The sequence below is a fragment of the Dromiciops gliroides genome, chromosome 2, assembly GCF_019393635.1.
Source record: "Dromiciops gliroides isolate mDroGli1 chromosome 2, mDroGli1.pri, whole genome shotgun sequence".
Taxonomy (NCBI): domain Eukaryota; kingdom Metazoa; phylum Chordata; class Mammalia; order Microbiotheria; family Microbiotheriidae; genus Dromiciops; species Dromiciops gliroides.
In genome coordinates this window covers 442,317,137-442,341,934 of record NC_057862.1, presented here as the reverse complement: position 1 = coordinate 442,341,934, position 24,798 = coordinate 442,317,137, and the positions used below count along the sequence as shown (strand labels likewise).

Here is a 24,798-nt window from a genome sequence, read left to right as displayed (position 1 = left end):
ACTTTTGGATAGCTCTACTGGTTAGGAGGTTTTCCCTCATGTTAAGCCTAAACTGGCCCTTTTACCCCTTGGCTGATGACTTTGCACAGTCCTGCCTCACTTAAATTCACTTCACTTGCAAGTCATGACATCACCTTCCTGATGTCATTGGTCCTCTTTGAGAATGAAGGAGGAACAGCAAGTGCTCATAGTTCTGCCCCTTGAGGTCAAAATGTGATAAGGATAAGAATTGAGCCCATGATTTTATAGGCTATATTTTGTACCTATAGGTATAAGGAACTCGAAGGTGAGGAAACTTCCTTTATCATTGCAGGTAGAAACTTTCTCTTCAATTTATAGCCTTAGTGAATTGCCTTGAGCATTGAGAGATTAAATGACTTAACCACAGTCACACAGACAGTTTATGTAAAAGAGGTAAAATTCAAACCTTATTTGGAAGCTGGCTTTTTATCTACTATGTCATGCAGTGTCTCCAGGACAAGCAGGACAAGCCTAGTCTTGAAATAGTTGAACACAGCTTTTATGTTCCTCTAGACTTTTCTTCTCCAGGCTAAACATCCTTGAATTGATTCACATATGATATGGACTCAAGACTCTTTACCACCCTACTTTCCCACCTTGTGACAGTTTAGAGCTTATCAGTATCCTTCTTAAATTATGGAGCCTAAGCTAATGCATTAGCTTTTTAGTTCCCATTATATTGTTGACTCACATTGAGCTTGCAATCCACTAAAACCCTCAGATCATTTAAAAAAATATATTTTTAATTTATGGAATAAAGTGAGCATTTCCATAAGATAGCATAATTTAAAAAAATATGATTGCACATGAAATTACAAATCCATTATGTACAATTTACTATTACTTTTAAATATGTAATAAAGTTATCATGTAAATTTATTTATTTTCTTTTTTCCTTCCCTTCCCTCTCTCCACCCTAGAGGTGGCTATCAGATACAAATAGGTTGAATATATGTAAAATTATTCTATACAAGGCAGCTAGGTGGTGTAGTGGATAAAGCACTGACCCTGGATTCAGGAGTTCCTGAGTTCAAATCCGGCCTCAGACACTTGACACTTACTAGCTGTGTGACCCTGGGCAAGTCACTTAACCCTCATTGTCCCCCCCACACAAAAAATTATTCTATACATACTTCTGTTTATTAGTTCTTTCTCTGGATGCAGATAGTGTCTTTCTTCATATGGACTTTATAGTTAATTTGGGCATTTATAATAGTCCAAATGACTTATTTGCTCAAAGTTTTTTTTTTGGGGGGGGGTGGGGCAATGAGGATTAAGTGACTTGCTAGTAAGTGTCAAGTGTCTGAGGCTGGATTTGAACTCAGGTCCTCCTGAATCTAGGGCTAGTGCTTTATCCACTGTGCCACCTAGCTACCTCCCTCAAAGTCATTCTTAAAACAATATTGCTGTTACTACATACAATGTTCTTTTGGTTCTGCTAATTTTGCCCTTCATTATTTCATGCAAGTCTTTTCATGTTTTTCCCCAGATAATTTTCAAACTGCTATCTCTTTGATCTTGTACTTGTGAAGTCTGGGTGGTCCCTCTACAGTGCAGATCACATTGGATGGCAACCTTTTTCTCCATCTTTCTATAAGTCTTCCAAGTAGGGTCCATTCAACATGGAGGAGGTCTTTTTCTAATTGTTTTTGTATCTTTAGTATACTAGTCAGTGTGGTATAACATGTGCAAAACTGAACTCATCATCTTCCCCCACCATTCTTCCTTCTTCCTAACTTTCTTATTCCTGAAGGTTCCATTGTCCTCCCAGTCACCTAGGATGACAATTTAGGTCACTCCTCACTCTCTCTCAACCCCCCATGGTCATATCTAATCTATTGCCAATCTATCTCCCTTTGCAATACCTCTCTCATTTTATAGTTTTCTCTCCATTGACACTGTCACCTTTGGCAACGTCTCCATTGATATTCTATCTCCTTTCCATTGATACTATCACCACCCTGGTGTCAACGCTCATCAATCACCTCAAGCTTAAGCTATTGCAAGAAACTGCTGCATGGTCTTCTTGCCTCTAGTCTATCCTCCATTCAGCTGTCAAATCAATTTTCTTAAAGCTCAGGTCTAATCATATCACTTCTCCATGCAATAAACCAAGTGTTTCCATATTACTTCTCATTTTATATTCCAGTTTTAGTTTTCTAGGCTCCCTGTCATCTCCAGGATAAAATATAAAATAGTCTCTGGCATTCAAAACCCTGTATAACCTGGCCCTTTCCTATGATTCTAGTTTTCTTATGCTTTATTCCTCCCCCATACACTCTGTGACATTGTCCTCCTTGCTGCTCCTCAGCCAAGACCTTCCAGTTTCCAACTCTATGCCTTTTTACCAGCTGTCCCTTTTGCCTAGAATTCTCTCCCTCCTCACTCTCTCCTGGTTTTTTGAAGTCTCAGCTAAAGTCTCACCTACAAGAAGTCTTTCCCAGTTCTCCTCAATCTTAGTGTCTTCTCTCTGAGATGATCTCCAGTTTCTCCTGTCTATATCTTGTTTCTACATGGTTGTTTGCATGTTGTCTCTCCTATCAGGTTATGAGATTCTTGAGGGCAAGGACTGGTTCCACCCTTCCTGGTCCCCCTTATATCAATAGTGCTGAGCACTGTGTTTTGCATAGAGGAAGTGTTTAACTTCAATTCTTGTTGACTTGAATTATAGGGTCTCCTAAAGTCATAGTCATTCACAAAAGTTCAACCTAGCAACCTCCATGGTAATAACTTAAGTGTATGACGAATGCTTATTATCCAGGTTAATTGTAGTTGGGTGAACTGCCAACATTGAGCTGATCCAACAGTATAGACACAACAGATGGACACTGAATTGTCTAGAATTTTGAGTAGTAAGAAGAATAGGTTGGATTGCATTTGGAAAATCACCCAGCCCTTTGAATGCCTTTGTCTGCTCTTTGAAACAAAAATCAACAAGTTAAGTCAACAAACATTGATTTGGTTTCTACAATAAGTCAGGCATTGTGCTAAGCACCAGGAATACAATAAGGGCAAAAATAGCTCCTGCTTTCAAGGAGTTTACTCACAATATAATGGGGAGACAACATACAAACAACTAAATATCAACAAGATATACATCATAAATTGGAGTTAATTACCATAGGGAAGGCACTAAGATATAGGAGGACTGGAAAAGGCTTCTTATAGAAGGTGGGATTTAAGCTGATCCTTGAAAGAATCAGGGAAGCTAGGAGGCAGGGACTGAGGAGGGAGAGAACTCCAGGAATGAGGAACATGGGGTAGTAAAATTTGTGGAGCTGAGAGACCTGAGTGTCTCGAACAGTAAGGAGGTCAGTATCACTAGATTGTAGAGTATGTAGAGGGGTGTAAGAAGACTGAGGAAGTAGGAAGGGTCCTGGTGATGAAGGGCTTTAAAAGTGAAACAGGGGAGTTTATAGTTGATCCTGGAGACAATAGGGAGTCCTTGAATGAGGGAGAGGAAGGGGCATTAGGAGAGCTTCACTTTAGGAAAGTCAATTGAACAGATGGGCAGAGGATGGACTGGAGAAGAGAGAGACTTGGAACAGTGAGACCAGGGAGCGGGCTTTTGCATTGGTTCAGGTGTGAGATGGCAAAGGCTTGTTCCCTAGTGGAGGCAGTGTCGGGAGTGGTCAGCCAGCTAAATCCTGCCCAATAGCAGTGACTAGAGGCATGCACCAGCACATTTGACTAAATGCCAAAATAGCTGTCTTGTCACCTTTGAATCTCTTCCTCTTCAGGTTAACTGTTCTCAGTTCCTTCAGCTGATCTTCAGATAGTATGGTTTCAAATACCTTGGCTACCCTGGTGTCTATGATCAAGTAGTACTCCAATTTACCAAAGTAATTACTGAAACAAACCCAGAACTGAAACCAATATTCCTTTCCTGCCTGGATTCAAGGCACAGCTAAAATCTCACCTTTTGCAAGAAGTCTTTCCCACAAGACTTAGAAGAACTGATGCAAAATGAAGTGAGCAGAACCAGGAGAACATTGTACACAGTAACAGCAATATTGTACAACGATCACTTAGTTCTTCTCAGCAGTACAAAGACCCAAGACAATGCCAAAGGATTCATGATGAAAAATGCTACCCACCTCCAGAGAAAGAACTGGTGGAGTCTGAATGCAGATAGAAGCACACTTTTTTTTTTAAACTTTATTTTTCTTATTTGTTTTATTTTGGCTTTTTTGGGGGGGGGTTGGGTTTGTGTTTTCTTTAACAGCATGGCTAATATGGAAATATATTTTGCATGGCTGCACATGTATAAAATATGTCAAATTACTTGACCCTTCAAGGAGGGGAAAGGAAGGAAGAGGTGAGGAAAGGAGACTTTGGAACTCAAAATTTAAAAATAAAGAATGTTAAAAATGATTTTCACATGTAGTTGGAAAAAATAATTCTTTTCCATCCCTACCCCTTTAATGCTGATGTTTTTCATCTGTCAACAATCACCAATTTGTCTTGTATATATCTTGTGTATGTAGTTATTTTTATGATATCTTCTTCATTAGACTGTGAGTTCCTTGAGGGCAAGGATAGATTTTTGCCTTTCTGTCTATTTTCAGTGCTTGGTACAGTGCCTGACATATAGTAGGTGCTTCATAAATGCTTGTTGATTGACTCTTCTCATTCTTAGTACATAACCAGCCCACCTTCCTTTCCAGTCATCCATATCCTAGATTATGTCTGATTTCTTTCATAACCAGAATGTCAATATGGATGTGGTTCAGTTCCTCCAGCAATATGTCAATTTACTGACTGTTGGCCAAATAGCCCATGTTAAGAATATGAACAATTAAATGAATGTTTGTATACTGTATAAGAACTGTGTAAATAATACCTTCTGTACCCTGCTTCATCATTATAGAAGCTAAAGGGAAAGAGGAGCAGGTAAGACTGAGGACCATTTTGCATTTTGTTCATTTCCTGGTCTCTGTACTCTGCCTCTCCCACCCCCAAATAGTCATCATTCAGTGGGACACCAGCCCTCTGGCAATGTTCCTCTCTGCACGTAGCTAGGACAGCAGATTCACTCTGTAGGTGAAAGTCTATGTGGACAATAATAACAACCTTTTTCTGTCTCATCAGGGTATACACAGCACTTCACAGTGGCTTGCAAAATATTTGAGAATGAATAGAGCCTTACTTGATCTTACTTGATCTGTACTGCAGTAGACAGGATAGAGATAATTATCCTAATTTTGTTGTTGCTTTCCTACCATCCATCTCTTAGGGAATCGAGCCTTGCTTTTTTAAAAAAAATTTTTAATTTAAAAAATTTTATTTATTTATTTTTTTGTGGGGCAGTGAGGGTTAAGTGACTTGCTCAAGGTCACACAGCTAGTAAGGGTCAAGTGTCTGAGGCCGGATTTGAACTCAGGTCCTCCTGAATCCAGGGCTGGTGCTTCATCCACTGTACCACCTAGCTGCCCCCAGCTTTGCTTTTTTTAGACACCTTGCTGAACTGGAATAGGATTCATCCCTCCCTGTGGGGAATGTAATGCCAGGTCAAAGAAAGCCTGTCACCCAGGAGAGGAACTTCCTCTTTGACATGTCATTTGCTGGCCCCTCCATGCAAAAGAATATATCGATCCCATTCTTGAGAGTAGTTTTTGATTTAGGAAGAGAAAGGGAACCTGAAGAACAAGGGACAAAGGCCCTGGGCCCAGGAAAAGGAGACTGGGAATGTTAAGCTTTCCTGATTTCCCAGTTTGCCAAAGGTCGGCTTGGCCCAGCACTAGGTTTCCCAGCCACACCTCCAACCCAGATCTCCTGATCTCCCCAGAATCTTCTTGCTAGAACCAAGGCTCAGTTTACATAGTGAGCTGGCAGTGGTCAAAGTAGTCCAAGTAGCCACAGCTCTTGAAGTGACTCATGGGCTGGCTCCTAGGCAGTGGGCATGAAGGGAGGTGACTCAATTACAACAACATGGGGAAAGTTCAGAGCATGACTAAAGTCAGAAGGGAAGAGGTAGGAGGAGGATTCTGAAGTTTCAGTCACATAACATTATGCAGAAATCTAGAACTGGAAGGGCCTTCAAAGGAACTCTGGTCTAGCCCCTCCCCATCCAGCTGGGCAAATATCTAAGCCACTCGAGCTACCCCTTGTGAGTTGTATCTTGGTTCTGTAATAACATGGCTTTTATATAATACTTTACATTTTTCCAAGCAATTCTACTTACATAAAACAATCATTCTTTTCCAAATATGTTTACCTCTTTGTCATCTTATCTTCCCTATATGCATATGAGATAGTTAATGTAGAGTTATTCTTTTTCCCATTTTACAGATGATGAAATAGAGGCTCAGACAGATAAATCATCCAAGATCAATGCCCTTTATGATACTACCCTGAACTACTTTTCAGTTTTATCAAGGTTACTTTGAATCTCATCCTCGGCAAACTTGTGGACCATTATTCTCCCTGCCATTGTCTTCATCATCAATAAGCAAATTGAATAAGGTGGGTCGCCAGGATTTGTTCATTCTGGATATCCCTCCAGGTTCACCATGACTCACTAATAATACTTAGTCCATAACATGGATGCAACAATACTAGAGTAAGAAAGAATATTGGATTTAAATCAGGAGGCCAAGATTCTCATACCAGCTCTACCATTTGCCATTGTGTTACCTTGGGGATGATTATAGTCTCACTACCTGGAAAGGCAACAGAGCAACGGGGTAGAGTGCTACACTTAGAGTTAAGAAGACCTGGGTTCAAATCTAACACTTAAACTTGGACCCATGGGCATGTCTTTCTGAGGTTCAGTTTCCTCATCTCTATAATGGAGATAATACCTATAGTATCTAATTCTCATAGTGTGGTTGTGAGGGCAGAAGAAACAATATATGATAAGCACTTTGAAAACTTCAAGGTTCTTAATCAATGTCATAAGTAAATGTCTAAATAAATTCTTACTATTACCTACCTCTTAAAGGATCCAGTGAGATCATGTATATAAACTGCTACAGAAATATAAATGATTTTTATTATGATGACACCCTCAAACTGGATTTGTTCTTTAATTAATAGATCTCTTAGGATCATGGGATATAGAGCTTTAAGAGATCTTAGAGATCATTTAGTCCATTCTATAGTTGAGGAAACTGAGGTCCAGGGAAGATAAAATGGTTGTCCATGGTCATCCAGGGAGTAAGTGGCAAAGACAATACCCTCTATGCAATTGTTTTACATTTTAGCAGAAGACCATGGTTGGGAGAGGGAATCAGAACTGTCCCAGAGATGGAACTGTAACCCAAAAGGGCAACAAGCAATGAATTTTTACTGCTAACAAATCAATATGCTAAATTAAGATATTTAAAAATAATAACTAATGTTTCCATAATGCTTTAAAGTTTGAAAGAGATTTGCATATATTATCTTATTTTAGCCTCACACCAACCCTGTGAGGTAGGTGCTATAGGCATTATTATTTCCCTTATATAAATTTGGGGCAGCTAGGTGGCAGAATAAATTGAGCTCTGGGCCAGGAGTCAGGAAGACCTGAGCTCAAATCCAGACTCAGATGCTTATTAGCTATGTGACCCTGGGCAAGTCACTTAACCTCTCTCAGTCTTGGTTTTTTCATCTGTAAAATGGGGGTAACATTAGCACCAACCTCCCATGGTTGTTGTGAGGATCAAATGAGATGATAATCATAAAGTACTTAGTACAGTGCCTGGCACATAGTAAGCACTATATAAATGTTAGCTATTATTATTGGGAAGCTGAAGTTCCCAAAAGTTAAAGGACTTGCCCAGGATCACACAGGTAGTAAGTGTCAGAGGTAGGATTCTGAACCTAGATCTTCTGGACTCCCAGTCCAGCAAGCAACCTGTCCACTATGTCCCTTTATTTATTATTTGGAGGACTATTAGTAGGATTACCTGATTGACCATCTGCTTCTTGTTTTCGGAGAGACAGCCTCAGCCTGATTCCTGGTTCATGTTCAGCCTCATCTGAATCGAGCTTGCTGGGTTGATGACCTTGTGGGGAAGGCATTCGATCCTAGGAGACAATATGGAGGACAACAGTACTTAGCATCTCTAGTGCCCTGTGTGCTTCCTGATCTAAGCTTCTGATCCTTCCAAAGCTGGAGCTTAAAGAAGCCCTCACTGGTGTCCCTCCTACCCCTACCCTCACCCCCAACTCTTGCTTCAGAACAGGAAATTCCTGGGCTTCAGACGCAGACAACGTTCAGCTATTGTTCCATATTCAATCATATTTCAAGTACCATCCTTTGATATATGAAATGTCATGGGTTTTTCATAGGATTTTACAAATCATAAAGTGCAACCCCTAATTTTTATAGGTGCTAAAACAGGTTCACAAAGTTAAGTGGTAGAGCTGGGATTTGAACTGAGGTCTTCTAACTTCAATTCTAGCATTCTTTCCACCATGTCGGACCACAGCACTGGGTGATTTTTAAGTACCCTCTCTAAGGACTAGATGATCTCTAAGAGTTTATCTAACTCTGGGTAGCTAAGCTTCTTTGGTTCTTGGTTTTCATCAGTTTGCTTTTTGATGATGGGGTAATTTTTTTAAGGAGCCCTATGAGACATTGTTTTGGGCACAGAAAATTTTACTTAAAGTACAATCGATACAATAGTCTAGAAATCACAGTGCATGACTTAAGAAATTTAGAGGCCACTGAAGGCACAGCAGGGTGTTTTTTTTTTCTTTTTAATTTAAACATTGCTATCATTTAACTGTTGTAATCTCTAAGTCCCATAGCTGTTACTGCAAGGAGAATAAGGAAGGTGACAAGCAATTAACACTTTTTCATAAGTATATATAGTTTTCTAATATTTCCTGTGTGGGAAGCTTGTCTCATGGTTAGAGAGACAAGGAGGAGACTTCTCATATGCTCCCCAAGCACAGTGAGCATATATTCTTCTGAGTATAGGTACTATAATTCTAAGCACATGTGGATGGGGTGGGGTTTCAGGTTCTGGAAAAACTTGTTGACTTACTGATCAAACAGGCCAAGAAGAACATGGGACTTGGAGTCACAAGACCTAGGATCTATTTCTAGCTCTGCCATATAATAACAAAAAATAAGTTAAAAAAGCATCACTCTGATTTTCTTTTTGTCTGAAAACTGCCTGTTCATATTCTTGGACCATTTCTCAATTGGGTAATGACTTGTATTCTTATAAATTTGACTCAGTTCTCTATATATTTGAGAAATGAGGCCTTTATCAGAGATACTTGTTGCAAAATTTAAAAAAATTAATTTTATATAATCAAAATGATCTATTTTACATTTTGTAATACTCTCCATATATGGTTTGGTTTTAAATTCTTCACTTATCTATTGATCTAACAAGTAAACTATTTTATGCTCTCCTAATTTGCTTATGGTAACACCCTTTATATATAAATCATGTACCTGTTTTGACCTTATCTTGATGCATGATGTAAGATGTTGGGCTATTGGCTATTCTTAGTTTTTGCCATATTGTTTTCCAGTTTTCCCAGCAGTTTTTTGTCAAATAATGAGTTTTTGTCCCCAAAACTTGGATCTTTGGGTTTATCGTATACAAGATTACTCTGGTCATTTCCTAGAATGTATTGTGTACCTAATCTATTCCACTGATCCACCACTCCATTTCTTTGCCTGTACTAGCTTGTTTTGCTGTATATAACCCATTTCAGATTGCTTACCATCTCAGGGAGAGGGGAGGAAAAAGAGGGATGGAGGGAGGGATAGAATTTGGAACTCAAAACTTTAAAAAAAATGTTAAAAATTGTTTTAATATATAGCTGGGGAGGGGCAGCTAGGTGGTGCAGTGGATAATCCTGGAGTCAGGAGGACCTGAGTTCAAATTCGGCCTCAGACACTTAACATTTACTAGCTGTGTGACCCTGGGCAAGTCACTTAACCCCAATTGCCTCACCAAAAAATAAAAAAATTAAAAAAATATGTAGCTGGGGGAAAATAAAATATTATTCTTTTTTAAATCACTTTAAGATTGACTAAGCACTTTCTTCATAGCTACTCCTATGAGGTAAGTAGTGTGTTATTTTCATTTTACAAATGAGGAATCTGAAACTAAGGAAGGTAAAATCACTTGTTTAAGATCACACAACTAGTAAGCAACAGTCCTGGGATTTGAACATGTCTTCTGACTCCAAGTCTAGCAGACTAGCTGTATAACATTTTACTTTGTGCTTCATTTTTCTTCACTGTAAAATTAGTGAATTGGTCTATTTGGCCTCTCAGGTCCTTCCCCATAGCAGATCTACATTTTTATTATTCTAGGCCTAAGCTACAAGGGGTGGGGGGTCTTAGGCCCCAAGGCAAACTTGTGGATGGGTTGGATGGCAATGGAGCATGGATTACTATGGGAGGTTGGGGTAGAGGAGAGAAATCCCACTTAGAATGCCCTCTCCTCTTTTTTACTCTTCTACCTATCCTTCAAGGTTTGAATCTTCCAAGATTACTCCAGCCCACACTGACTTAGCCGTTTTCTAAATTCTGACCTCACCTGGAGTTCACACTCCATATTTTACTACTTCGTTGTTCTCTTTTTCACATGTGTCAGCCTTGTTTCCTTAGCTAGACTGTAAACTCCTTGAGGGCAGGGTGTTGGCTTTTCTAAACCACACTTGAATAAGATTCTCCTATAATATCCCCAACAAATGGTCAAGTCTTTGCTTGAAGACCTCTAGGGACAGAAGGGACCCACTACCTCCAGAGGCAGCCCGTTCCATTTTTTGGATAACATTAATTGTTATGGGGTTTTTCTTTACGTGAAGCCTGAGTTTGCCTTAGTAACTTTTATCCACTGCTCCTAGTCTTTTTCTCTGGAGCCAGGAAGAAAAGTTTAATCCACCATCCAAGTGATAGTCCTTCAAATACCCAATGACAGTTTTCTAAGTCCCTTGATTTCAAATTCTGTTTTCCCCAGTATCAGCTTGTCATTCTGTCAGCATCCCTGCTACTTGTCTTAGCTCTAGATAATCAGCTACTCATGTTCTGTGACTTAAGGACACTGTGGGATAGAATTCTGAAATGCTGTGTAAAAGGATAGTTTGTAGATATCTCCAAAAAGGAGCAGTGATCATGAGAAGTTGGAATGGCTCCTCCCCAAATGGGGTAATTTAAAAAAGCCTAGCAGCCCTTTTTGTTGTGACAAGAAAATGGAAAGAAAAGGCATGCCCATTGACTGAGGAATAAATGAACAAGTTGTATAAATGAATGCAATGAAACATTATTTGATAAATAATATTTTAAAAGAAATGTGTTGTAAATACTATTTTCACTTTTGTTGTTGCTCTTTTGTTATTTTTCTTGTTTATTCTTTCTTGCATTTTTTCCCCCTTTTTGTTCTGATCCTTCTCTTAAAACATGACTAATATGGAAATATGTTTAACATGATTGTAATGTATAGCCTATGTCAGATTGCCTGCTGGCCTCAGGAGGGAGGAAGGAAGGGATGGTGTGATAAAAAATTTGGAACTCAAAAAATATCTTTGCATGTAATTGGAAAAAACAATTTAAAATAAAACAAACAAAAAAAGAAATATGCTTTAAGTATTAGAAGAAATTATAAAAATGAGGAATTCAGAGAAATGTAGGAAGACTTGTATGAATTAAGGCAGAGTTTAAAAAAATAGAACCAGTAAAACAATATGCAGGACCATAATAGAGTAAAAAAATGCTAAAAGATAGCTGAATGCATAGTAAGTGAAATGACCTATATTGCTTCCAAAGGACAGATAATAAAACATATTTCCCTTTTTCAATAGAAAGGTGATGGACTATGGGGGCAGATGAGGCCACTCTGTAGGTTTATTTTGTTTACCTGTTTGTCAAGATAATGGAATGTGGTAGATGAGATTTAGCAGATACTCAGGGGCCCACCTGGAGATTGATTTAAACTGATTGAATTGGATAAAGTGACTGACTGCTGACTTGAGTTTCATTTTGTTGTTTTTCTTTTTCCCTTCTGTTATTATATACACCATTTGTAATATGTATTCTGTGCAGAGGCCCTCCCTCTGTAGGCAGTGTCAAAGTGCCAGTTCATTAGGGATCACCCCTCTGGACAAAATTTCCCCTCTTTTTTTTCCTATGTTGTTATTTATATATTGTTTGTTAGCATAGGGTGTGTTTCATCAAAGAACACCCTGTTTCTCAAAGAAACAAAGGGGGGAATGTGTCAAGATAATGGAATGTGGTAGATGAGATTTAGCAGATACTCAGGGGCCCACCAGGAGATTGATTTAAACTGATTGAATTGGATAAGGCGACTGACTGCTGACTGGCTTACTAGATTGTAAGCACATCTGGCTGGTATTTAAGAGGGTACTTAAGAAGGTATTGTTCTCAGAAGCTAAAAACTTTGAACTTTACATTGAGACCACCTTTGGGTCCAGTGAACTGATGAATTTGAATGACGCTAGCCAATCATCTTGAAGAACCTCCCATTTCTGGGAGGGGAACATAAAGGAGGAAGCAGACCCTGGGGAGAGAGTTTTTGGCTCTTTTGGTGCAAGAGATTGGTGTGGTGGCAGAGGAATTCAGAAGTGGGAGGTTTAGAAAGGCTAGGATTGCCAGGTTATAAGAAATCTGTTCTCAATCTTTCTCTTTCTTTTATTATATTTTAATAAACCCTTAAAAAACCTAAATACATTGATCAGTGATTTTAGTCAGTTTCCACCTAAAACTGGGGGGACAGATTAGAATCCACATTTAGAATTTTAAATTACACACCTGTTTTAAATTGTTACAAGGAAGGACTCTATCAGGAAATGAAAGTGATGTACAAAACAAAAGGCATTAATTAAACATTAGAAAAGGTCATGCCACACTAAACTTACTTGCTTATGTGACAGTATTATTAAAGTAGTAGATCAGAGAAATATAGTAGATACAATTAACCTAGCTATTAGCAAAATATCTGGTAAAGTCTCTTATGTTATTTTGTGGGAAAGATAGAGAAATATAGGCTAGATGATATTACAATTAGGTATATTTGGAATTGGTTGAATGAATAAATCCCCAAAATAGCCATCTTGTCAATGTCATCTTGGAAGGAGGTGTGGCAGGCAAATATCTGTACTTGGCTTTGTGTTGATAAACATACTCTGCTCTGAACCACCCGGACAGCTCTTTAGCCTCAGCTGAGTATGCTGAGGCATGTTGGAGGGCACAAGGCACTTTGTTGGTAGGCACCATGGCAGGTTCCTTGATGTCTGTTTGAAAGCCAAAAAAAAAACCTTTTGAGGGATGGCATCTCCTTTGGGAACCCCTGTTGATGCTCCTGCTCTGAGGAGCCTGCTTTGGCTTTACAGAAATCATAGATCCAGGTTTGTTTCAAAAGGCAGTAGTTAACGAGTATTATTTCTAGCAGACATCAAGGTGCCTGGGGCAGTGTTGGAAACTCCAAAGGCCCCTCCCCTCCCTAAGTGGTTCAGACTAAAGTATGGTGCCAGTCCATCCAGGAGCTCAGGCATCCCAGTCTTTCTCCTCCCAGTTGAGCCTCCTCCAGCCCTAGACCACCGATCTCCCAGGGTTCCAACTCAAAGTCCACCTCCCTAGGAAGCCTTCCTGGACTCTGCTACCTACTTCAGGCTTTCCCTACGTAGTCTCTATCTTGTCTACACTTTTCAGAGACTGACTTCCAAATCAATGAACAAGAGAAAAACTGTTTACTTTTCAAGTGCCAGGCACTCTGCTAAGCACTTGGGTACAGAGACAAAAATGAAATATTCTCTGACCTCAGGGAGCTAATATTCTAATGGAGGAGATAACATGTGCAAAAATAGACAGATGCAAAGTACATACAAAACAGACACTATACAAGGTATAGTGGGAGGAGAAGGTGGGAGGGTGGGAGAGGAGGTGGGGAGGGTGGAGACAAGAAAGGTTCTCTCAGAAGGTGGCTGCTTAAGCTGAATCTTGTAGGAAGCCAGGGATTCCAAGAGGCAGAAATGAGGAATGTCTTCCCTCTCCAGTCAGGGGAGACAGCCAGTAAAATGCATGAAGATGGGACACAGAGCATGATGTGTGAAGAACAAAAGTATGCTTGGACCTCAGAGTACCAGGAGATGAGTAATGTGCAAAGAAAAACTGAGCCATAGAAGGCTATCAGGAATTGACACAAAGGAAAAAATTGGGACACCATCAAATATTGTGGTGCTTTAAAAAGCATATTGGACGATTAGGCTGGAGGTGGCTTTTACCAGTGATGAAGGAATGAAGAGAGCCATTCAGGACTATGAGAGACAGCAGTAAATCAGCATGACTTTGAATGGTGATGAACTCTCTATTTCCCTCTTGGATGGGGGTAGGGTAGGAGTGGGGGCGGGGGTAACACAAGCAAGAACCAGATATTCCTAAACATAGTAAGAGGAGAAATGGAACAGATATGCTTGCAGTGGGAGTCTGCCAGACTCTAGAGAATTTGAGAGTCACCAGGCAATAAATCAGGATTTGTCACCTGTATCCACAGGAGTCAGAGTAAGGCCACTCGGAATACTGAGAGTAGAGGGGAGGGAGGGAAGGGAGCAGTTAAACCTCAATAATTCCCTTAGGAAGAATAAAAGGATGAACAGTCATTAATGCTGCAGTGGGGCTGCTAGGTTTAGAGATTTAGATCCCCTTTTGTTTACCTGTATTATGCTGGCCTTTGGGAGTCTCCATACTATATTCTCTCTTAATGTCTTGGACTAAACACACTTAAACCATGCTGTGAGCACCAGACCTGCATTCAAAAGGACCTGAGTTCAAATCTGACCTCAGACACTTGATACTTACTAGCTGTGTGATCCTGGGCAAGTCACTTAACCCCCACTGCCCCGCCCCCCCAAAAAAGAAAAGGATGGTGAAATGAAATATAGGTTATGCTTGGATATTTTCTTAGAGCTTAAATTCAGAGCGAAGCCAAAGTACAAGCAGAATTTGTGATGGAATTATGAAATGCAATTTATATTCTGAAAGCTCTAGAAAGAACCTAGAGAAACCTGGACCAAGGTAAGCAAGGGAAGTAAGAAAAAAAAGTAAGGGGAGGGGAAAAGTCAAATGTTTGTTGCATTTGGAACAAGTTTCTAACTAACCTGACAAGTGTCACTTTCACTCCCTATCTACCTTTAATGCACAATTAAATACCTCATCTCATGAGGATCCAGTTTCATAGCTGCCTGTGGAATAAGCATCACCCACCCTATATCCATTGCTGATATAATGTATTAAAGCATTTTGAAAACTGAGCACCATACGTGTCAGCTATTGTTATTTATTATTATCATCGCACCTTTTACCCTTCTTTTCCATGTTAACCTGGGCAAGTCACTTGCCTGCTATGTGAATGAGTCAATTTCCCAAGACTTACCTGTGATGGTATAGACCAGTTAGATGACAATCTTATCAGACTTTCAGATAAGACAAAGCTAATATGATTAGCTCATGCACTAGGTTACATAATGAGCATTCCAGAAGAACTTGATAGGCTAGAGCACTGGGCTGACTTTAATAATATTAAAGTCTTATTCTTGGGTTAAAAAAAATAAACTTCACCAGCACAAAAAAGGCAATGGTGTGGTTAAATGGCTGTTAATCTTAAATTATCTAGGAATTTTAGTGCATTGTATGCTCAGTAGAAGTCAACAGCATTATATGGTAGGTAAGAAACATAATAAATGCAATTTTAAGCTTCATTAACATAGGCCTGATGTCTTATTTCAATAATGTCTGACTTTTGTACAGATTTAGTCAAACAGCTCCTCTACTCAAAACCTTTCCATAGCTTCCTACAGTACAAAGTAGCCAGCACCTAGGACAGTGCATGAATGTACTAAGTGCTTAGTTGATGCTTGTTGATTGATAGTAGATACTTAATAAAAGTTTGTTGAATTCCTTTTGGGTAAGCTTCTGTTTCTCATCAAAGTACAAATACATTTTTAACACATCTCTTCCCCATTAGCCAGGTGTACAAGTACTTGGAGCTGTTATCAGGCACTGACGTTGGTTTATAAGTGTATTTCCTGCTGACTGGCCAGAACAAGGAGAGAGCTATTAGACATCCAGCAGGGAGGTCAGCCTGGCTTCTCTGAGCAGGTGAGTGACAGTGGGTGGGCACCTGAGGGGGGCACTGGGGTAAAAAGAAGCTGCTCTGAAGCCAGACCTGGAGACCTCAATGATCTGAACTGGTCCAGCTTCTGGCTTGTGAGCAACACTGTTAAAAAGAGAGTTGGGAGGTGCTGGGGAGTGAACTTTACTCTCATCAGAATTGCTTCAGAGAGGGAATAACATACACACTCAGTTGGGTATAGTAATCTATCTTACTCTGCAGGAAAGTAGGAGGGGAAAGGGGTAAGGGGGGGTGATAGAAGGGAGGGCATTTGGGGGGAGGGGGCAGTCAGAAGCAAAACACTTTTGAGGAGGGACAGGGTGAAAGGAGATAGAAAATAGAGTAAATGTCAGGGGGAGGGAATAGTATAAAGGGAAATACAGTTAGCAATAGTAACTGAAAAAAATTTGAAGCATGTTTGTCTGACAAAGGCCTCATTTCTCAAACACATAGAGAACTGAGTCATTTATTAAAATAAGAGCCATTCTCCAGTTGATAAATGATCAAAAGATATGAAGAGTTTTCAGATGATATAATCAAAGCTATCTATAGCCATATGAAACAAAAAAGGTCTAACTCACTATTGATTAGAAAGATTCAAGTCAAAACAATTCTGGGATACTACCTCATACTTATTGGATTGGATAATAAGGCAGCAGAGGAAAATGACAAATGTCATAGGGTATATGGGGGAGATGAGACATTAATGCACTGCTCTACATTCTGTAGAGCAATTTGGAACTATGGCCAAAGGACTACAAAACCATGGATACTCTTTGACCCAGTAATACCACTACTAGGTTGCTATCCAAAAAGAGATAAAAACCAAAAAGTTAAAGGACCTATATGTATAAAAATATTTATCCCCCCCAAAAAATACAAAAATATTTATCACGGCTCTTTTCTTGTGCAAAGAATTTGAAATTGAGGAGATGCCCATCAATTGGGGAATGGCTGAACAAATTGTGGGATGAGATTATGATGGACCGCTGTTTTACTATAAGAAATGACCAGGATGGATGCTCTCAGAAAAACCTGGAAAGTCATGAGCTGATGTAAAGTGAAATATAATGTATACAAAGTAACAGCAATATTGGAAGATGATTAGCTGTGAATGACTTAGCTATCTATTCTTAGCAACACAATGATCCAAGACAACTCTGAAGGACTTATGAAAATTGTGATCCATCTCCAGAGAAAGAACTGATGGTGTCTGAATACAGATTGAAGAATATTTTTTTTAGTTTCTTTTTCTTAAAATTTTTGGGGTCTGTTTTCTTTCACAATCTGACTAATATGTAAATATATTGCATGACTACACATGTATAACTTGTGATGAATTGCTTGTGTTCTGGGGGGGGATGGGGAGGGAGGGAGGAAGAGGATTTGGAATGCAAAGTTTTTAAAATGGCTGTTAAAATTGTTTTTACATGGGGCAGCTAGGTGGCGCAGTGGATAGAGCACCGGCCCTGGAGTCAGGAGTACCTGAGTTCAAATCCAGCCTCAGACACTTAACACTTACTAGCTGTGTGACCCTGGGCAAGTCACTTAACCCCAATTGCCTCACTAAAAAAAAAATCGTTTTTACATGTAATTGGAGAAAAATAAAATTCTAAATAAATAAAAAAAAAGAAAAAAGATGTCACTGGGAAATATGAGAGAGAGAGAGAGAGAGAGAGAGAGAGAGAGAGAGAGAGAGAGAGAGAGAGAGAGAGAGAGAGAGGAAAGATTTGGATTCCATCAATCACAGGCTTACTTAGTGAGGCTTGCCTGTGCGCGGTTTTGGGCGGAGGGTGGCGCCCACTTTGAGCTTTGGTCACTTACCAAAGTTGCAGGGGGCTCATCTCTCTCCTGGCTGCTGACTCGATCTGTATCTCTATGAACGTCTGGGGGATTGGAGGCTGGAAATTTGCTTAGGGAATCTGAAGCCAGAAGGGAATGAGCCCCTTTGGCCCTCTGTGCCGAAGATCTCTCCCCCAGCCTTGGACTTGGACTGCGAGTTTCCGGGGGACTAGGGGACTTGAGCCAATCGGGGAGTCTAGGGGCTTCCCGACACCGACCGTAGTCGGAGAGGTCCAGGGGTTTATCCAGGGCATAATTCCGGGTCGCCTCCTCCTTGTCCCTTGGCTCTGAGCAGTCGTTCCCTACTAGGAGCAGGGGTCTCACAGTCTCTGCGCAAGACTCTCTGGGCGGATGCTTCTCTTCCTTCCGTATCTCTTTCCCCCCAGAGTCTGCAGCCTGCTGGGGAGGAGAGGGCTGTTTCTCCTCTGTCTCCGCTGGGGTCGTATCTCGGTCTCTAGTGCTCTCCACCCGAACCCGGAGCCCCCGAAGCTGCTGCTGGGCCAGGAGGTACTGGAGCCTCTCCCTCTGCTCCAGGAACTGGAGCGTGCCCTCCAGTCGCTGGTCTCGCATGTACACGATAGCTCCCGGCAGATCCAAGAAGGCCGGGCGGTCCTCCCAATCCTCCTGGAGCCGACTCCGGACTTCCTCGCCCTCCCCGCCCTTCATCCCACTCCTCGAAAAGCTCTGGGCCCCAGTGGGAGAAGAGCAGTGACTCCGGAGGCCGAAGCGATGCAGGGACAGGTGGCGGTTGAGAAGACAGAGGTGCTCGCTGCGTGCTGTCAACTTCAGGGATTCATAGGAAGAGGCTGCTTCTCGGGAATCCTGTTTGTTCGTTTTCATGTAGCTGAGCCGGGCACCGGGAGAAAAAGACAACACAGGCAACTGACCAAACTGACGTGAGAATGAGAAAAATGTACCTAACCTCCTGGCATCCGTTTCCCTTTCTGTAAAGTGAAGGAGTTAGATTTAGAGGACTTCCAAGGTTCCTTCCAGATCTGACACTGTGTTTTCTGGTTAGAAAAAAAGCTAGGGTGCAGTGGAAAGAACACCATTTTGCATTATCTGCCCCATGTGGTCCATATATTCAGAGGTAGAGGGGACCTTACATTTGATAGATGGAGACATTGAGGCCCAGAGAGATTAAATGACTAGTCCAAAGTTATACAAATGGTAAGCAGGATTTGAATCTAAGCTTCTCTGACTTCAAGAAAAAACACTTTTTAACATTGTTATATTCCATGCATCTTCATTCACTCTCCTTCTAAATCATACTTCATAGAGCTGCCAGGCTTTTGGTCATGTCCCTGCTGAAAAATATGTACTAATCTGAATTCTATGATTCAAGGAAGTTAGCACTTTTACCCCATGTTAGGAGTCTGATGGATGTCCAATGAAGACTTTTTTGTGTGTGAGGCAACTGGGGTTAAGTGACTTGCCCAGGATCACACAGCTAGTAAGCTCAAGTGTTTGAGTCTGGATTTGAATTCAGGTCCTACTGACTCTAGGGCTGGTGCTCTATCCACTGGGCCACCTAGCTGCCCTGAAATGAAGACTTAACAAGCACAATAATGAGTGTCTCCATCCCTCTAAATATTCTTTCACCCTAAAGTAGGAGAACAAATAGGTGATACTTTTTTCTTTATGCCTAGTGTAGTAGCCAGAAGGCTGGCATTGTGGTCAGGAAGCTCTGGATTCAAATTCTGCCTCTGACAAGTACTGGTTATGTGTTGCTGGGTAACTTCTCCATATTCCAGATATTTTTCTAAGACTAAGTTGCAGAACAGTTGCATATCTGAATCATTGGAGGGAGTTTCTAAACTAGATTTCTATCCTGATGAAATCCCAAGTCTAGACTCCTATTGCCTTCTCACACATTCCACATCTGGGGAATACCCCAGTATTGCAAAATTATAGAATATTAGATCTTATGGGGAACTTGAGGTGATCAGTTGTTACTTCCAAGTGTAACTTCTTTCTGGATAGAATGCCTTTCCTATTCTTTTTTTCACCCACAGAATCCCTTAAGAATCAACCAACCCAATGTCAAACTCACAGCTCAGCCACATAGTACATCACTAACCAGATTAAAATATAATTCAGAAATTTTTAGCAAAAGAAATAAAAATACAACATAAAAAAAAGAATCAACCCAGAACTGACTCATTGAGCCTTTTCTATAAAGCTCTTAATGATCCCTCCCACCACTGAGTTTTTACAGTACTTTGGTTTGTCCCATCCAATGGGCACTTATTACCTAGAGCCTTTGATTATTAGCTTGTTTTGCACACTGGTGAGACTTGTTTCTCCAGTAGACTTTGAAGTCCCTGAGGGCAGGGACTATGTCTTCTCTTTCTCTTCTTTCCCCCTACCACAGGACCTTGCTCTCAAAAAAATGTGTTAATTGGTATTAACTGAATTCGTGTTCTCTGTGCTCACACCAACCCAGGGCTTCATGGACTTGAAGCTGTGGAAACCATATGTTGGGGAAATAGAATTGGGGTGGGGGGAAAACCGGCTTGCAAGTACATTTTTGTCACAGAATACCACCAATGAGGAGCTAGACACAGATAATTGAGAGCTGATTCTATACAAAGAGAAAGAAAAATAATTTTGGGGGGTGGGAGGGAATATTTAAATTCAACTCTCACTTCTGCCAATATCCTAATCTTTTCAAACAACTAACTATAGAAAATAAACATCTAGTTTCTGGTGACAGACTTGGATGAATGTGGAGCAACAGGAATATTTCCTCCCACTTGGAAATTTTTGTTTTTACCTTAGATGCAATTTACATCTCTGTACCCCAGATGGATTCTACTGATATAATTTCCTTTTTGTGTGTGTCTGTCCTCCTCTCACAGGGGGACAACTCACAGGGAGAAGCCATCAGGGATGCTGCCTAGTGAGAAACAGCAGCCTGGACTTTCTCCATAATTTAATACTTAGTTATGCTCTCTCAGGAATGAAGAATCATGGGACCAAGGGGATAGTAATAGACCTGGGATTTCATTGGTATAGGAAAATCCAAGGTGGGGAAACCCCCTCTGCCAATGCCGGTCAGACCTTCTCTGCAACTTATGGTGTTAGGGAGAAGCCTAGAACATAGAGAACTTAAGTGGCTTTCATAGGGTCACATAGTCAATATAAGTCAAAACATACCTAAGTTTTCCTGGTTTTGAGAATAGCTTGACTATGCCTCAGTGCCTTTCCATAGGATCATAGAAAAGATAATAGAAGGTTAGAGCTGGGAAGGGCATTGGAGGTCCCCTAGTTCAACCTTCTCATTTCATTTTACAAATAAGTAAACTAACGTCCAGACAGAGGAAATGACTTGTCTATTGTAACATAGCTGGTTAGCAAAATCTAGTAAGGGAATAGCCCCATCAATTAAAACAGGCTCTTTCCTCAAGTGAGGAGCAATTAATTTGGTTATATGATAACAGAGTGTATTCATTCAAAATGTCTCTGTTGTAAAATTCCCCCAGAATTAGTTGGAAGTGATTGAAGCCAGATCCACAGAGGTACCAAGGTACCAATCATTCATTCAATCAACACATATTTACTGCATGCTCAGCCCTATTCTTGGTGCTATGGATTGGACAAGCAAGGAGAATGGTCCTAGCCTTGAAGAGCTCACTGACTAGTTGGGAGAGAGAATAAGTACTCACACAGGAAAGTAGTATATAGTGCATTGTAGAGTAGCAGAATGGAGGGAGGGAGGAGGGTAGGAGTGTGGGGGTGGGGGTGGGGTTCAGGTTCTAACCTCAGCTCACATACAGCCCTATTAACCTGAGCTCTGGGAAGGAGGGAAGTGAAGAAGTAGTTTCTAGAAATCTTGAACAGGCTTAATTTGATTTGGAAAGCCCAGATTTAAAGGTTCAGACCATGAAGGGATTAACACAAGGACAAAAGGGACAGTTTCCCCACAGGTTCCTAGGTATCTGGAGTTCCAAAGACCTACTTGGACTAAGAGTGTGGTAAAGGGCTGGTTCTGCCTCTGATCTCCCCTCTATCAGTTTGTTCATTCTTCCCCATCCCTTGCTCTGATCCCACTCCCAAACTCAATCAATTCCATCAGCCTGGGGATTGATGGACAACAGGGTGCTATCAGGTTAGACTTAGTTTAGACACTGTGCATCCCTGATGTTAGGTCCTGGGGGAATGAACAGGGACTCCACCCTACCACAAGGATGGAAGCTTGGGTCAGAGCTAGAATGAAGATCCTCATTCAGGAGGGTGGAAATGGTGGGGGAATATGCTACAAGGGGCAGCTTCTGGGGGATTCCTAAGAATGACCAGGAAAGGGGTCCCTTTTGACTAGGCTGTTCCAGGGCTCACCTTGTTCTTAATTACCAGATTATAGAGTGAGACTATATATTATAGATTTATATATTTTAGATTATAGATTGAGACCAGCTGACAGGGACCTTAGAGGTTATCTAATCTAGTTTCCTCATTTTGGAGGTAAAGAAACCAAAGATCAGAGAGGTTAAGTGATTGCTCCAAGGTCACACAGGTAGTAAATGTCAGAGTTGGGATTCAAATCTTGAGCTTCTGACTCCGTGTTCTTTCTGTTGTACATGTTCCACCCCTGGCTCAGCTGTGATCTGCTCAGAGCCAGTGGACAGGTGTATATGTGCCAAGGAGATTAGGGAAGGGGAGTTCCACTCACCTGTCCAGGGTATGGCTTTGGTCAAAGGGTGGGGATGGAGGGCTGCTTCTTGTGGGGGGTGGAGTGGCCACCTCAGAAGAGCTCTTCTCAGAGAGGCAAGCCCGGGAGCCTGGTCTGACCACAGCAATGGTCCCATGCAGCTGATTTGAAATTCGCTGGGGATTCTGAAGAGAGGGGAGATGAGAATAGCATCAGGGTTATGATATTCATTACACCTAATCAAGGGCACATGGAATCCTACACATACATGCCTCACTTCAAGCAACTCTGTTACATGTGTATAAATATGCTCAACACGTAAGTCAGGGATTGGTTATTCACATTACAGAAAGAATAACAACACTACAAAAGATAGTGATCTACTCCTTATACCTGTGACTTAGTGTTTGATCTTGGCCAATCATCAGAACTCACTGGCCCTCAGTTTTCTCATCTATTAAAGGGGGGATAGTACCTGCTCTGTCTCTCTCATACTGGGGGAATAAAATATGAAATTTAATTGAAAGGTACAAAGCTCTATAAAATGCAGAGCTTTATTCTTAATTTCAAATAGTAAGTTACTCATTGCATTTAAGTGTTTGTTTACAGATTACAGAATCATAGAATCTCAGAGCTGGAAGAGACCATAAGTATCATCTAGTCCAACCTGTACTCAAACAATTAATTCCATTTGTAACATCCTTGGCAAATGGTCATTCAGCTTCCACAGGAAGATCTACAATGATGGTCAGGACAACTGGCTGGAAATGTTCAATAGACAGCAGTTGGTGAGGTGGAATTAGAGCTGAGGACATAAATTAGGGCTGGATATAGAGATCTAAGTCATCTATAAAGAAATGATAGTTGAACCTAAGGGAGATGATAAGATTACCAAGAAAAAGGATGTAGGGAGAGAAGAAAAGAGGAAAGTACCAGGGCAGAACCTTGGGTGGGGGCAGGAGAGAAAGAGAGAGTGAGAGAGAGAGAGAGAGAGAGAGAGAGAGAGAGAGAGAGAGAGAGAGAGAGAGAGAAGGATGGAGATCTAGTGTAGATACTTTCTCTTTTCTAGGCATTTGACTATGAAAGGAAGGAGAGATATAGGACAGTATAGCTAGTTTCTAATTAGTGAGAATAAAAAATTTCCTGAAGTGATTGATCACATGTATGTGTTTGCATTTTTCAAAGTTATAATTATATAAAATATGGTCATTTGTTCTAGCTCAGTGGAAATATGGGGACCTAGGTGCAGCTTTCTATTTTAACTGCAAAGTGTTAGTTGTGTGTGGTCACTCTGGGAACAGGCCTAATCCATTTTCTATATGAGAATCCTTCAAACATTTGAAGACAGCTATCAGGTCTACCACCTAAACCTTCTCGTGTCTAGGTTAAACATCCTTTGTTCCTTCAAGGCATTTGTTATGGTGTGGTTTTGATATATTGGTCATCCATCATGGTTGTTATCATCTGGGAGAGTCTATATCTTGTCAATATCTTTCCTTAAATGTGATTCTCCAAACAGTTGAACTTATGGGTACAGTTCAATGGGACTTTAGCTTCACAAAATGTCAGAGCTTGATGGGCTCTAGTCTAGTTCCTGACAATTTACAGGTAAGAGAATTGGGACTAGAATCCACGATTCTACAGAAGACAGAACTTTACCCCTTTCTCCCCAGAAATAAGAGAGGAGGGAATGTTATGGGAATGCAGTGGGACCCCAAGAAGCCTAAAGATCCTGACTCCCCCAAGGAATCCTTGAACTTTCCCAGGGGAGGGGCAGCTCTGTTTCCCATCTCAGAAATGGGTGTTGCTGAGACCCTGGTAAACTGATGTGCAAGATATGGATGGGTGCTGCATATCTTACTGATGCCCCATTATTCCAAATCCTTTCCCTGTTACATTTCCCTCCCAGTTCTTTGTAATGCCCTTCCCTCCCTTTTGTCTGGCAAAAATACAAAAGACCAGTCTTCTCTTACTCCAGTGGGACAGTCACCAAGGTGATCTGTTCCCTGGTCATATGTTCCTCTCCTAATAAATCTTTTTATTTTACAAGAAAAAAAAAAGAATCCATGATTCCTGACTCTCAGGGATGTGATAGGACTTGGAACTGGGAAGATCTGAATTAAAATCCTGCCACAGGGGGCAGCTAGGTGGCACAGTGGGTAGAGTACCGGCCCTGAATTCAGGAGGACCTGAGTTCAA

General features: G+C 40.8%; 1 protein-coding gene across 1 annotated transcript in view; it reads right to left on the bottom strand.

The window, feature by feature from the left end:
* The window catches only part of RBBP8NL (RBBP8 N-terminal like), a 41,249-nt gene that overhangs the window by 5,361 nt on the left and 11,090 nt on the right, over positions 1-24,798 (bottom strand). The window contains exons 8-10 of the mRNA XM_043985989.1: positions 22,621-22,784; positions 17,931-18,792; positions 7,914-8,034 (exon numbers count right to left, since the gene is read on the bottom strand). Coding sequence (XP_043841924.1) covers positions 7,914-8,034; positions 17,931-18,792; positions 22,621-22,784 — 1,147 coding nt within the window. The remainder of the gene's footprint in view (positions 1-7,913; positions 8,035-17,930; positions 18,793-22,620; positions 22,785-24,798) is intronic.